This window comes from Seriola aureovittata, chromosome 15 (assembly GCF_021018895.1).
Source record: "Seriola aureovittata isolate HTS-2021-v1 ecotype China chromosome 15, ASM2101889v1, whole genome shotgun sequence".
NCBI lineage: Eukaryota > Metazoa > Chordata > Actinopteri > Carangiformes > Carangidae > Seriola > Seriola aureovittata.
In genome coordinates this window covers 7,745,001-7,757,858 of record NC_079378.1, presented here as the reverse complement: position 1 = coordinate 7,757,858, position 12,858 = coordinate 7,745,001, and the positions used below count along the sequence as shown (strand labels likewise).

At 36.6% G+C, this 12,858-nt stretch overlaps 4 protein-coding genes across 4 annotated transcripts; all 4 read left to right on the top strand.

The window, feature by feature from the left end:
* The first annotated feature begins 268 nt into the window (after positions 1–268).
* On the top strand, positions 269–1,228 carry LOC130182013 (olfactory receptor 1M1-like). The gene has a single exon (XM_056396535.1). The coding sequence runs from the start codon at positions 269–271 to the stop codon at positions 1,226–1,228; it is 960 nt and encodes a 319-aa protein (XP_056252510.1).
* A 2,530-nt stretch (positions 1,229–3,758) lies between these two features.
* LOC130182014 (olfactory receptor 1M1-like) lies at positions 3,759–4,718 on the top strand. The gene has a single exon (XM_056396536.1). The coding sequence runs from the start codon at positions 3,759–3,761 to the stop codon at positions 4,716–4,718; it is 960 nt and encodes a 319-aa protein (XP_056252511.1).
* A 2,812-nt stretch (positions 4,719–7,530) lies between these two features.
* LOC130182012 (olfactory receptor 1M1-like) lies at positions 7,531–8,490 on the top strand. The gene has a single exon (XM_056396534.1). The coding sequence runs from the start codon at positions 7,531–7,533 to the stop codon at positions 8,488–8,490; it is 960 nt and encodes a 319-aa protein (XP_056252509.1).
* Positions 8,491–10,740: 2,250 nt separating this feature from the next.
* LOC130182015 (olfactory receptor 24-like) lies at positions 10,741–11,691 on the top strand. The gene has a single exon (XM_056396537.1). It carries the CDS (start codon positions 10,741–10,743, stop codon positions 11,689–11,691), a length of 951 nt encoding a protein of 316 aa, XP_056252512.1.
* The last annotated feature ends 1,167 nt before the right edge of the window (positions 11,692–12,858 follow it).

Here is a 12,858-nt window from a genome sequence, read left to right as displayed (position 1 = left end):
GTATAATGATCTTCAGCAAAACAGGTGTGCCAGAAGTGTTGTACTGTAGTCTGTGTTTGACTTCATCTGTATTCATCACTCAGGATGAGAAAATGTGGTTTCAGTAACTTAAATGCAATACTTATATGTGTTTGTTCAAAGTATGAGATTGGAAAGAGTAATGTGATAGATGATAAGATGTACTGTTCTCCTCTTTTTCAGACTGGAGAGATTTTACACACCGAGGTCCGGACAGCGTCCTCCAGCACACAGCCTGTGGAGTTCAACTATGTCTTTTCTAAGGACTGTTTTAAATGACTCTTTCATCATTCATCCTCCAGGCTTCTATGTCATAGGATTTCAGTCGTTTCCCTACATCAGTGTCTACATCATCTTTCTAGCGTTTGTGTATGTGGTTACAGTAGTGTGCAATATTTTATTGGTGTACATAATTGCTGTTGACCGCAGATTACACACTCCAAAGTTTTTGGCTGTTGGCAACCTCGCAGTCATTGATATAATGTTGAACACGAGCACTATTCCCGGCATGATTAAGACTTTCCTCTTTAAGGACAACTTTGTTCCATTCAACCAATGTCTCCTACAAATGTATTTCCACTATGCTTTTTTAGCTCTGGAGTCATATTCGCTTGCTGTACTTGCCTATGACAGGTTCATTGCAATATGTTTCCCTCTGCGTCAGAACCTATTCAACACACTACTCATCATGTCTTGTATTATAGGCGTGACTTGGATGTACTGTGCAGGATTACTGGCTTATAGCACGGCAATCATGACTCGACTGTCTTTTTGCAATTCTGTCAGAGTGTTCAGTTATTTCTGTGACTATGCACCTGTGTTTAGACTCGCCTGTAATGATTACTCATTACAGTGGTCCTTGGCTTCAGCTTCTTTGGGCCATCTGATAGGCCCCTTTACTTTTATTATTCTGTCCTATCTCATCATCATAGTGACTGTATGTAGGATGAAATCAGTCAGCAGTAGGATGAAAGCGCTCACTACTTGCATTGAGCACCTCATTCTTGTTGCTATATTTTATATTCCTATATTCAGCATTTTCTTATTTGGACTGTTTATACGAGCCATTGACCCAGACCAACGTGTGCTGAGCCTGTCGCTGGCTGTATGCATCCCGCCCTGCATTAATCCTATTGTATATTCCTTGAAAACAAAAGAGATAAAAATCAGAGTCTTGGCACTGATCTGGAGAATGAAAACAAACCCTTGACGACTTCCTTTTCCATCCCAAATCAATCTGTGGAGGGTTTTAACTCCGTTATGAAACTGTCCAGACTGTATGTATGTGTATGTGTATGTGTAGAGGTGTGTGTGTGTGGTGAGACAAAAAGGAACCTATTTTACTGTTTGTCTGAATCATAAGCATTATTTAAAAATGCCCTAGTTCCCACACATTTGCAAAGTAATATTATTTATTCCCTATTAATTATTAATATGTTTTTCTTAATATGTATTTTTTTATATTTTACCATTATTCAAACACTCACCAAATTAAACAGGAGAACATTTACGGATACACTATACTTGGTTGTTCTTGAATGTAATGTTAGGATATTTGTACATTTGACTGCTTTCACCCTTATCTGCTACAAAAGACTTCTGTCTTAAAAACTCTAATAATTGTGTAATGGTGTTTACCTGAGGTACTTGCAGAGGTACTTTTTGTTCTTATGTCCCTGAACTATGGAACAAACTGCCTGTTGATATTAGAATGGTGAGCTCTCTTGGTATTTTCACAAAGAAATGAAAGAACTATCTTTTTAATCAGGCTTTTTAATTTGGAGTATGTCATAGCTTTTGCCTCATTCTTTTACGACTTATCATTGTTTTTTTCAAATCACTTTTTATCTGTGGAGTTTATTTTATTGATGTGTATTATTGACTTTTATTCATCAATTTATTGTTTTATTATAGTAAATTTTGAATCTTACACAATCTTTTTTTGTGTGTGTGTTGCAGCTTTAATCCTACCTGTGAAGCACTTTGGGATACATGTTTGTTTGAAAGGTGCTATATAAATAAAGTTGAGTTGAGATGAGTTGAGTTGAGTTGACCTTTTAAGTCAGTGCCATAAAAGATTCTACAGAGCTGATTACGCTGTGGCCATGAGTTCTCTCTAAGGGACTAGCAAGTTTTCTTGTCTATCATCAATAGATGATGACAGATCAATAAGATCTAGATCTTATGATACATACATATTTACATTTAAATAAAAATCATACACAGCAACAGATCAAAGACTAAAAGTAAACTTTAGGAAATTACTTGTTAATGGAAAAGAGAAAAATCAAACTATTTTTTCATCCAACATCAACATTTTTATATTCAGTAGTGACTACCAGTGCCGTGTAATTCAGACAATAGAGGACAGGGAGTCTTCTGAAATATTACATTTTTGACCATGCTTGAGGTCTTGACTGACACTGACAACCAGATAGTCCTCACCCTTTCTGCCAATCAAATGCTAGCATACATCAGTTGTCCTGGAGATGTAGCCTGACTTTACTCCAAACTGTGTGAACCAGTTCACTCAAATATTGGTAGGGCCATGTCCCTACCATATGCAAACCTACGACTTTTTCATAAGATGACGTTGTGAGCAATACATACATACAAACAAATAGAACAAATACTACATAGTAACAAGATTTGACCTACTTATGAGTAAAATACTAATTTTTACACATCCTCCTAAAACCATGATGATAGAGTTATATCTGCCTGTCAATCCGCTGTCTCAATGAAACCGGCCTCCTAATCAGCACAGTAAAATCTAGTCTCTGTCCGTGGTCCTGAAAGCGTGTTGGCACCGAACCAACAGCTATATTATGTTTCTATTTGTTCACCAATTCCTTATTAAAAGTCACAATCAGACAAAAACAGAATGGTCAGTTAACATCCAAAATTGAAAACACAAAATTAGAATAAGTCTTCACCCCCAAATCAATTGACTGATCTCTTCATGCATGGAGCTAAGAGCAGATAACAATCAGAATTTTTAATGTAATCTTATGGGAAAAAAAAGATTTGTTTAAATCCCTAATATTTCTAAAGACAACGATGAAACCGGCCTACTTTAATTACAATCAGTTTCAAAATGGTTATGTTTGACTTACAGATGAAACAAATCATTCAAGTATGTATGTGGATATTTACATTTCTGTTCTGTTATTTATTGTACTTTGAATGTTTCCCTGCTGTTGAGATAAAGTTATGAGTTTATGAGGTCAACAATTATTAGATGTTTGTTTCATCTGATAAGTTGGTAGATGATAAACCAATCTCAATGGATAAGTCTTTAATGTCAGTGATAGGGTACTGCTCATTACTGTATTGCTCATGCTGGTTATTCTTGAGTAGAAAGTTATCTCTGGAGATTAGTGAAGAAGGTATATTTTCCACTGTACACAGGTCAGACATGAAGTCAGCCAGTGTTCGCTACTGGTGGCAGCATCATATGGAGTCACATTGTGTATAATGATCTTCAGCAAAACAGGTGTGCCAGAAGTGTTGTACTGTAGTCTGTGTTTGACTTCATCTGTATTCATCACTCAGGATGAGAAAATGTGGTTTCAGTAACTTAAATGCAATACTTATATGTGTTTGTTCAAAGTATGAGATTGGAAAGAGTAATGTGATAGATGATAAGATGTACTGTTCTCCTCTTTTTCAGACTGGAGAGATTTTACACACCGAGGTCCGGACAGCGTCCTCCAGCACACAGCCTGTGGAGTTCAACTATGTCTTTTCTAAGGACTGTTTTAAATGACTCTGTCATCATTCATCCTCCAGGCTTCTATGTCATAGGATTTCAGTCGTTTCCCTACATCAGTGTCTACATCATCTTTCTAGCGTTTGTGTATGTGGTTACAGTAGTGTGCAATATTTTATTGGTGTACATAATTGCTGTTGACCGCAGATTACACACTCCAAAGTTTTTGGCTGTTGTCAACCTCGCAGTCATTGATATAATGTTGAACACAAGCACTATTCCCGGCATGATTAAGACTTTCCTCATTAAGAACAACTTTGTTCCATTCAACCAATGTCTCCTACAAATGTATTTCCACTATGCTTTTTTGGCTCTGGAGTCATATTCGCTTGCTGTACTTGCCTATGACAGGTTCATTGCAATATGTTTCCCTCTGCGTCAGAACCTATTCAACACACTACTCATCATGACTTGTATTATAGGCGTGACTTGGATGTACTGTGCAGGATTACTGGCTTATAGCACGGCAATCATGACTCGACTGTCTTTTTGCAATTCTGTCAGAGTGTTCAGTTATTTCTGTGACTATGCACCTGTGTTTAGACTCGCCTGTAATGATTACTCATTACAGTGGTCCTTGGCTTCAGCTTCTTTGGGCAATCTGATAGGCCCCTTTACTTTTATTATTCTGTCCTATCTCATCATCATAGTGACCGTATGTAGGATGAAATCAGTCAGCAGTAGGATGAAAGCTCTCACTACTTGCATTGAGCACCTCATTCTTGTTGCTATATTTTATATTCCTATATTCAGCATTTTCATAATTGGGCTGTTTATACGAGCCATTGACCCAGACCAACGTGTGCTGAGCCTGTCGCTGGCTGTATGCATCCCGCCCTGCATCAATCCTATTGTATATTCCTTGAAAACAAAAGAGATCAAAAATAGAGCCCATGCACTGATCTGGAGAATGAAAACGAACCCTTGACGACTTCCTTTTTCATCCCAAATCAATCTGTGGAGGGTTTTAATTCTGTCATGAAACTGTCCAGACTGTATGTATGTGTATGTGTATATGTGTGTGTGTGTGTGTGTGTGTGTGTGTGTGTGTGTGTGTTTGTGTGTATGTGTATGTGTAGAGGTGTGTGTGTGTGGTGAGACAAAAAGGAACCTATTTTACTGATTGTCTGAATCATAAGCATTAATTAAAAATGCCCTAGTTCCCACACATTTGTAAAGTAATATCATTTATTCCCTATTAATTATTTTTACCCTTAATTAAACACGCACCAAATTAAACAGGAGAACATTTACGGATACACTATACTTGGTTGTTCTTGAATGTAATGTTATGATATTTGTACATTTGACTGCTTTCACCCTTATCTACTACAGAAGACTTCTGTCTTAAAAACTCTAATAATTGTGTAATGGTGTTTACCTGAGGTACTTGCAGAGGTACTTTTTGTTTTTATGTCCCTGAACTATGGAACAAACTGCCTGTTGATATTAGAATGGTGAGCTCTCTTGGTATTTTCACAAAGAAATGAAAGAACTATCTTTTTAATCAGGCTTTTTAATTTGGAGTATGTCATAGCTTTTGCCTCATTCTTTTACGACTTATCATTGTTTTTTTCAAATCACTTTTTATCTGTGGAGTTTATTTTATTGATGTGTATTATTGACTTTTATTCATCAATTTATTGTTTTATTATAGTAAATTTTGAATCTTACACAATCTTTTTTTGTGTGTGTGTTGCAGCTTTAATCCTGCCTGTGAAGCACTTTGGGATACATGTTTGTTTGAAAGGTGCAATATAAATAAAGTTGAGTTGAGATGAGTTGAGGTGACCTTTTAAGTCAGTGCCATTAAAGATTCTACAGAGCTGATTACGCTGTGGCCATGAGTTCTCTCTAAGGGACTACCACGTTTTCTTGTCTATCATCAATAGATGATCACAGATCAATAAGATCTAGATCTTATGATACATACATATTTACATTTAAATAAAAACCATACACAGCAAAAGATCAAAGACTAAAAGTAAACTTTAGGAAATTACTTGTTAATGGAAAAGAGAAAAATCAAACAATATTTTTTCATCCAACATCAACATTTTTATATTTAGTAGTGACTAGCAGTTTTGCAGTTCCCCCTTTTCCCCTTGATCTCGCATTTTAACCCTGCTCCACCTTGATCAGAGCTACAACAGTAAAATGCTACTAATCCAGGGATGCATCCGTATTAACAATCTAATAAGGCTGGTGATGTTAAGTAGCAAGCAGGTTTTCATTTTAAATCTATTTGGCTACTGACTGATTAATTTATTATGTATTGCTTACATACTCTTGATACCTATAAAGTACAAAACGTGTTGTCATAGACAACATGAAGTTATTGGTGCCTTGAGTTCAGGCAATAGAGGACATGGAGTCTTCTGAAATATAAAATTTTGACTGTGCTTGAGGTTTTGACTGACACTGAGAACCAGATAGTCCACACCCCTTCAACCTATCAAATGCTAGCATACATCAATTGTCCTGGAGATGTAGCCTGACTTTGCTCCAAACTGTGTGAACCAGTTCACTCAAATATTGGTAGGGCCATGTCCCTACCATATGCAAACCAACGCCCTTTTCAATGATGTTGTGAGCAATACTTACGTACAAACAAATAGAACAAATATCAAATAATAACAAGATTTGACCTATTTACGAGTAAAATACTAATTTTTACACATCCTCCTAAAACCATGATGATAGAGTTATATCTGCCTGTCAATCCGCTGTCTCAATGAAACCGGCCTCCTAATCAGCACAGTAAAATCTAGTCTCTGTCCGTGGTCCTGAAAGCGTGTTGGCACCGAACCAACAGCTATATTATGTTTCTATTTGTTCACCAATTCCTTATTAAAAGTCACAATCAGACAAAAACAGAACGGTCAGTTAACATCCAAAATTGAAAACACAAAATTAGAATAAGTCTTCACCCCCAAATCAATTGACTGATCTCTTCATGCATGGAGCTAAGAGCAGATAACAATCAGAATTTTTAATGTAATCTTATGGGAAAAAAAAGATTTGTTTAAATCCCTAATATTTCTAAAGACAACGATGAAACCGGCCTACTTTAATTACAATCAGTTTCAAAATGGTTATGTTTGACTTACAGATGAAACTATCAGTCAAATCATTCAAGTATGTATGTGGACATTTACATTTCTGTTGTTATTTATCGTACTTTGAATGTTCCCCTGCTGTTGAGATAAAGTTATGAGTTTATGAGGTCAACAATTATTAGATGTTTGTTTCATCTGATAAGTTGGTAGATGATAAACCAATCTCAATGGATAAGTCTTTAATGTCAGTGATAGGGTGCTGCTCATTACTGTATTGCTCATGCTGGTTATTCTTGAGTAGAAAGTTATCTCTGGAGATTAGTGAAGAAGGTATATTTTCCACTGTACACAGGTCAGACATGAAGTCAGCCAGTGTTCGCTACTGGTGGCAGCATCATATGGAGTCACATTGTGTATAATGATCTTCAGCAAAACAGGTGTGCCAGAAGTGTTGTACTGTAGTCTGTGTTTGACTTCATCTGTATTCATCACTCAGGATGAGAAAATGTGGTTTCAGTAACTTAAATGCAATACTTATATGTGTTTGTTCAAAGTATGAGATTGGAAAGAGTAATGTGATAGATGATAAGATGTACTGTTCTCCTCTTTTTCAGACTGGAGAGATTTTACACACCGAGGTCCGGACAGCGTCCTCCAGCACACAGCCTGTGGAGTTCAACTATGTCTTTTCTAAGGACTGTTTTAAATGACTCTGTCATCATTCATCCTCCAGGCTTCTATATCATAGGATTTCAGTCGTTTCCCTACATCAGTGTCTACATCATCTTTCTAGCGTTTGTGTATGTGGTTACAGTAGTGTGCAATATTTTATTGGTGTACATAATTGCCGTTGACCGCAGATTACACACTCCAAAGTTTTTGGCTGTTGGCAACCTCGCAGTCATTGATATAATGTTGAACACGAGCACTATTCCCGGCATGATTAAGACTTTCCTCATTAAGAACAACTTTATTCCATTCAACCAATGTCTCCTACAAATGTATTTCCACTATGCTTTTGCAGCTCTGGAGTCATATGCGCTTGCTGTACTTGCCTATGACAGGTTCATTGCAATATGTTTCCCTCTGCGTCAGAACCTATTCAACACACTACTCATCATGACTTGTATTATAGGCGTGACTTGGATGTACTGTGCAGGATTACTGGCTTATAGCACGGCAATCATGACTCGACTGTCTTTTTGCAATTCTGTCAGAGTGTTCAGTTATTTCTGTGACTATGCACCTGTGTTTAGACTCGCCTGTAATGATTACTCATTACAGTGGTCCTTGGCTTCAGCTTCTTTGGGCAATCTGATAGGCCCCTTTACTTTTATTATTCTGTCCTATCTCATCATCATAGTGACCGTATGTAGGATGAAATCAGTCAGCAGTAGGATGAAAGCTCTCACTACTTGCATTGAGCACCTCATTCTTGTTGCTATATTTTATATTCCTATATTCAGCATTTTCTTATTTGGACTGTTTCTACAAGCCATTGACCCAGACCAACGTGTGCTGAGCCTGTCGCTGGCTGTATGCATCCCGCCCTGCATCAATCCTATTGTATATTCCTTGAAAACAAAAGAGATCAAAAATAGAGCCCATGCACTGATCTGGAGAATGAAAACGAACCCTTGACAACTTCCTTTTTCATCCCAAATCAATCTGTGGAGGGTTTTAACTCCGTCATGAAACTGTCCAGACTGTATGTATGTGTATGTGTATATATGTGTGTGTGTGTGTGTGTGTGTGTGTGTGTGTGTGTGTGTGTGTGTGTGTGTGTGTGTGTGCGCATGTGCGCGTGTGTGTGATGAGACAAAAAGGAACCTATTTTACTGTTTGTCTGAATCATAAGCATTAATTAAAAATTCCCTAGTTCCGACACATTTGTAAAGTAATATCATTTATTCCCTATTAATTATTTTTACCATTATTTAAACACGCACCAAATTAAACAGGAGAACATTTACAGATACACTATACTTGGTTGTTCTTGAATGTAATGTTATGATATTTGTACATTTGACTGCTTTCACCCTTATCTACTACAGAAGACTTCTGTCTTAAAAACTCCAATAATTGTCTAATGGTGTTTACCTGAGGTACTTGCAGAGGTACTTTTTGTTTTTATGTCTGTTTGATGTGTATTATTGACTTTTATTCATCATTCTATTGTTTTATTGTAGTAAATTTTTAATCTTACAAAATCTATTTTTGTGTGTGTGTTGCAGCTTTAATCCTGCCTGTGAAGCACTTTGGGATACATGTTTGTTTGAAAGGTGCTATATAAATAAAGTTGAGTTGAGATTTGTTGAGTTGACCTTTTAAGTCAGTGTGGTAGTTGCTCCTCCTCAAATAAGCACCATGTCAGACAAATTCAACGATTACAAATAAAATATCTACTGAAATAAGACCTGTGACCGAAATCTGGTTCTGTAGTCGCAATAGGACACTTGCCCACAATGAATGAACAATAACCAGTGGTAAATTATTTAAAGTCTGAATGGAGGTAAGTGTTTGTAAGGCCTTTAACAAATTTTATAAAAGCAGAACCAGTAGGTTAGAGCTTAAACATCTCATTTGATTGAGCATAGAATCTTCAGAGGACACTGGGTGGAGAGTCAAGGCAAAAACTTCTGGCCTTTCCCTTAAGGCTCTTTTAAAGCAGGTGTAATTTGAATGAAATGACAGTTTCACACAAGCATCAGTGTACATCCACAAGTATTTCCCTCCGTTTTTAATTGTTTTTATTCCTAATAAGTGCCACTGAGATTAATTAGCCTGAAGTTTATACAGTAAAAGGTTTGTCTGTTAAAAACAAAAACAAGGTCATTAACCAAAATTCTCTGGTGATGGCATCACAAATTGAGCTCATTAGAGTCATTTTGTTTTGGCTCACCATGATCTGTTTAATGATAAATGCATCCTCAGGGAAAATTATGCAGTGGATAAGATGTCATATGTGTTTGTGACTGTTTATTTACTGTCAGAGGTGGAAAGGAACTAAATACATTTACTCAACTACAATTCTGGGGTATTTGTCATTTTCATGAGTATTTTAATTTGTTGCTACTTTTACTTCTACTCCATATGTTTCACAAGGAAATGTGGTACTTCTTATACCACTATGTTCATTTAACAGCCACAGTTACTGGTTACTTTGCATATTAGAAATGTAAAAACCTATGTATCCCCTTATCATATACTATATTTTGATATTTGAAACATATTCTTATACATTTCAATAATGGTTAAATTTGGACCCAACCATAGGTTGGTTTTAAGCAACCAAATCAGTTTTAGCCATGCCATATTAAGCTTATTATTTCATGTATCCGTAAATTATCAGTCAGATAAATATGTTATGTTTGGTTTGAATGTAGGACAACCTTGATCAGAATAAATAACCTATAGCCCTAATCTCCAAGGTTCAAATTCATTTTATTGATAGTGTATTGAATAAAGACTTTTTCAGTCTCTGCTGAAAGTTGTCTCCGAATTGATCTCCGGAGATCAATTTAAGCTTCCAATCAGGAGACAGCTGAGATCAATCAGGAGAGTATATCACTATCCACAAGTTAGACATGCAGCCATCTGCAGAGTTATGCCAGATGATGTTTAACAGAAAACCAGGTAAGCTTCATTGACTGACTTCAGGCATTTTAATAAATGACTCAACTCACTAAGAATATGTTTTATAAATACAATTCATTTTGATTGTATTTTAAGTGAATGGCATGAAAATTGTGCATTTTAATTAATAGCCTCCATAGAAGTCATTGGTCTAATGTACAATATGATGTGATTTCCTTGTTTTTCAGACTGGAGAGACATTACACATCATCGTCCAGACGGCTTCCTCCAGCACGCAGTCTGTGGACTTCAACTATGTCTTTTCTCAGGACTGTTTTAAACGACTCCGTCATCATTCGTCCTCCAGGCTTCTATATCATTGGATTTCAGTCGTTTCCCTACATCAGTGTCTACTTCATCTTTCTAGCGTTTGTGTATGTGGTTACAGTGCTGTTCAATTGTTTGGTGATCTGTGTAATTGCCTTTAATCATCGTCTACACACTCCAAAATTTTTGGCTGTTGTCAACCTCGCAGTAATTGATGTTTTCTTAAACACGTGTACTATTCCCAGCATGATAAAGATATTTCTCATTAAGGACAATTTCATTCCATTCAACTTGTGTTTGGTACAAATGTTTTTTTACTATGTTTTTGGGACTTTGGAGTCATATGCACTTGCTGTACTTGCGTATGACCGCTTGATCGCAATATGTTTCCCTCTGCGTCAAAACTCAGTCAACACACTGCGGAGCATGTCTTGTATTGTCGGCCTGACTTGGTCTTTTGCTCTGGGAATCATCGCATTTGCAACAGGTATAATAACTCGACTGTCTTTTTGCAATTCTCTCAGAGTGTTCAGTTACTTCTGTGACTATGCACCTGTGTTTAGACTCGCCTGTAATGATTACACAATGCAGTGGTCTGTGGCCTCTTTGCTTACTTTCCTGCTCCTTATAGGACCTTTTACTTTTATTCTCCTGTCTTATGTCACCATCCTGGTGACAGTGTTCAGGATGAAATCATTGGACAGTCGAGTGAAAGCTTTGGCCACATGTGTTGAACATATCATCCTGGTTGCTGTATTTTACATTCCTCTCATTACCATTTTCATGATTGGGTTTTATCTGCGACTCATTGATCCAGACCAGCGTGTGCTGAGCCTGTCACTGGCCTCTTGCCTCCCACCCTGCATCAATCCTATTGTATATTCTTTGAAAACTAAAGACATAAAAATCCGAGCCCTGGCACTGCTAAGAAAAAAATGAATTCGCACAGACCACCAGAACAAACCTGGAAGGTTAAGGAAATGTTACGAAACTTCCGGCCCTAAACGTTTGTGTGGTGCGTCAAAGCCAGTAGCCTGGGCTCTTTTCAATATTAAATCCAGGTTTTGGTCAAAACAGGTTTAATAAGACCTTTAACATAGGATGTATAATTTAACACTGCAGATGCTGCTTGTTAAATCGCTTGCTTCAATTGTCTATTTTGGTTTCTTAACAGATAACAATGATCAGAATGTCATCAAGGCGTTAGTTCAGCTGGTCCTCACAACCCACTGTTGAACCGATATTGCTAAAGAAGAGCATCTTTGCTTGTGAGGTTTGAAATTAATTCACCCCAATTAATGCATTTGTGTCTGTAAGTCTGTGTTCAAACATGTCACTTGTCCTCAGATGTATTGTGTATATTCTAACATGTCAAGTATGGAAAATGTGATGCTGTTGTGATGAGTTTTGATTAATTCTATTACATTCACACATCTAATTTTTAAATTTTAGGCTTCTTGAGTTACTCAGTAATTTTATATTTGATGAGATGTTTGAAGACTGAATTATTACTCTAACAGTCAGATCAAAGCATCGTAGGAGATTCTTTCAGAGCAGCTTTCCCCAGTTTGTGAATTCATTTATACTGATATCCATTCAAAGCAACATTGTACAAAACATTAACATATGCCAAACAATATAATTAAATAAGTTTTTGCTTTGTCATTATGGGATACTGTATACATTGATGAGGGGAAAAAAATATGTTTTGATAAATTGCATAAGGCTGCAACATAACTAAATGTGAAAAAATGAAGGGGTCTGAACACTTTCTGAATGCAGTGTATGTTACTATTTTGATAAGCTAATTGATATTTCATTGATTTGCTTATACCTGACTCAAAAAAAATCTTCCTTGAGAGTTTACTTTTATTATGGAACAATTAAATGAACAAGATTATATACCCCATTCATGCTAGTTCTCTTATTGTTGAAAATAATATTTCTGTTGTTCCGCATACTCTCCTTATGTGGTGAAAAAACTGTGTGAACACAACAGCTTCCAGGAGAATAACTCCTGCTGATAGAATTTAAAAAAAAAAAAAATTCTGGAGGCAATTTCGAAATACTACGTTTCATCAGAAGCTCTAGGCCGCAAAATCTTTT

Coding starts and splice junctions, on each gene's coding strand:
- LOC130182013 (XM_056396535.1), top strand. CDS start 269: ATGTCTTTTCTAAGGACTGTTTTAAATGACTCTTTCATCATTCATCCT.
- LOC130182012 (XM_056396534.1), top strand. CDS start 7,531: ATGTCTTTTCTAAGGACTGTTTTAAATGACTCTGTCATCATTCATCCT.
- LOC130182015 (XM_056396537.1), top strand. CDS start 10,741: ATGTCTTTTCTCAGGACTGTTTTAAACGACTCCGTCATCATTCGTCCT.
- LOC130182014 (XM_056396536.1), top strand. CDS start 3,759: ATGTCTTTTCTAAGGACTGTTTTAAATGACTCTGTCATCATTCATCCT.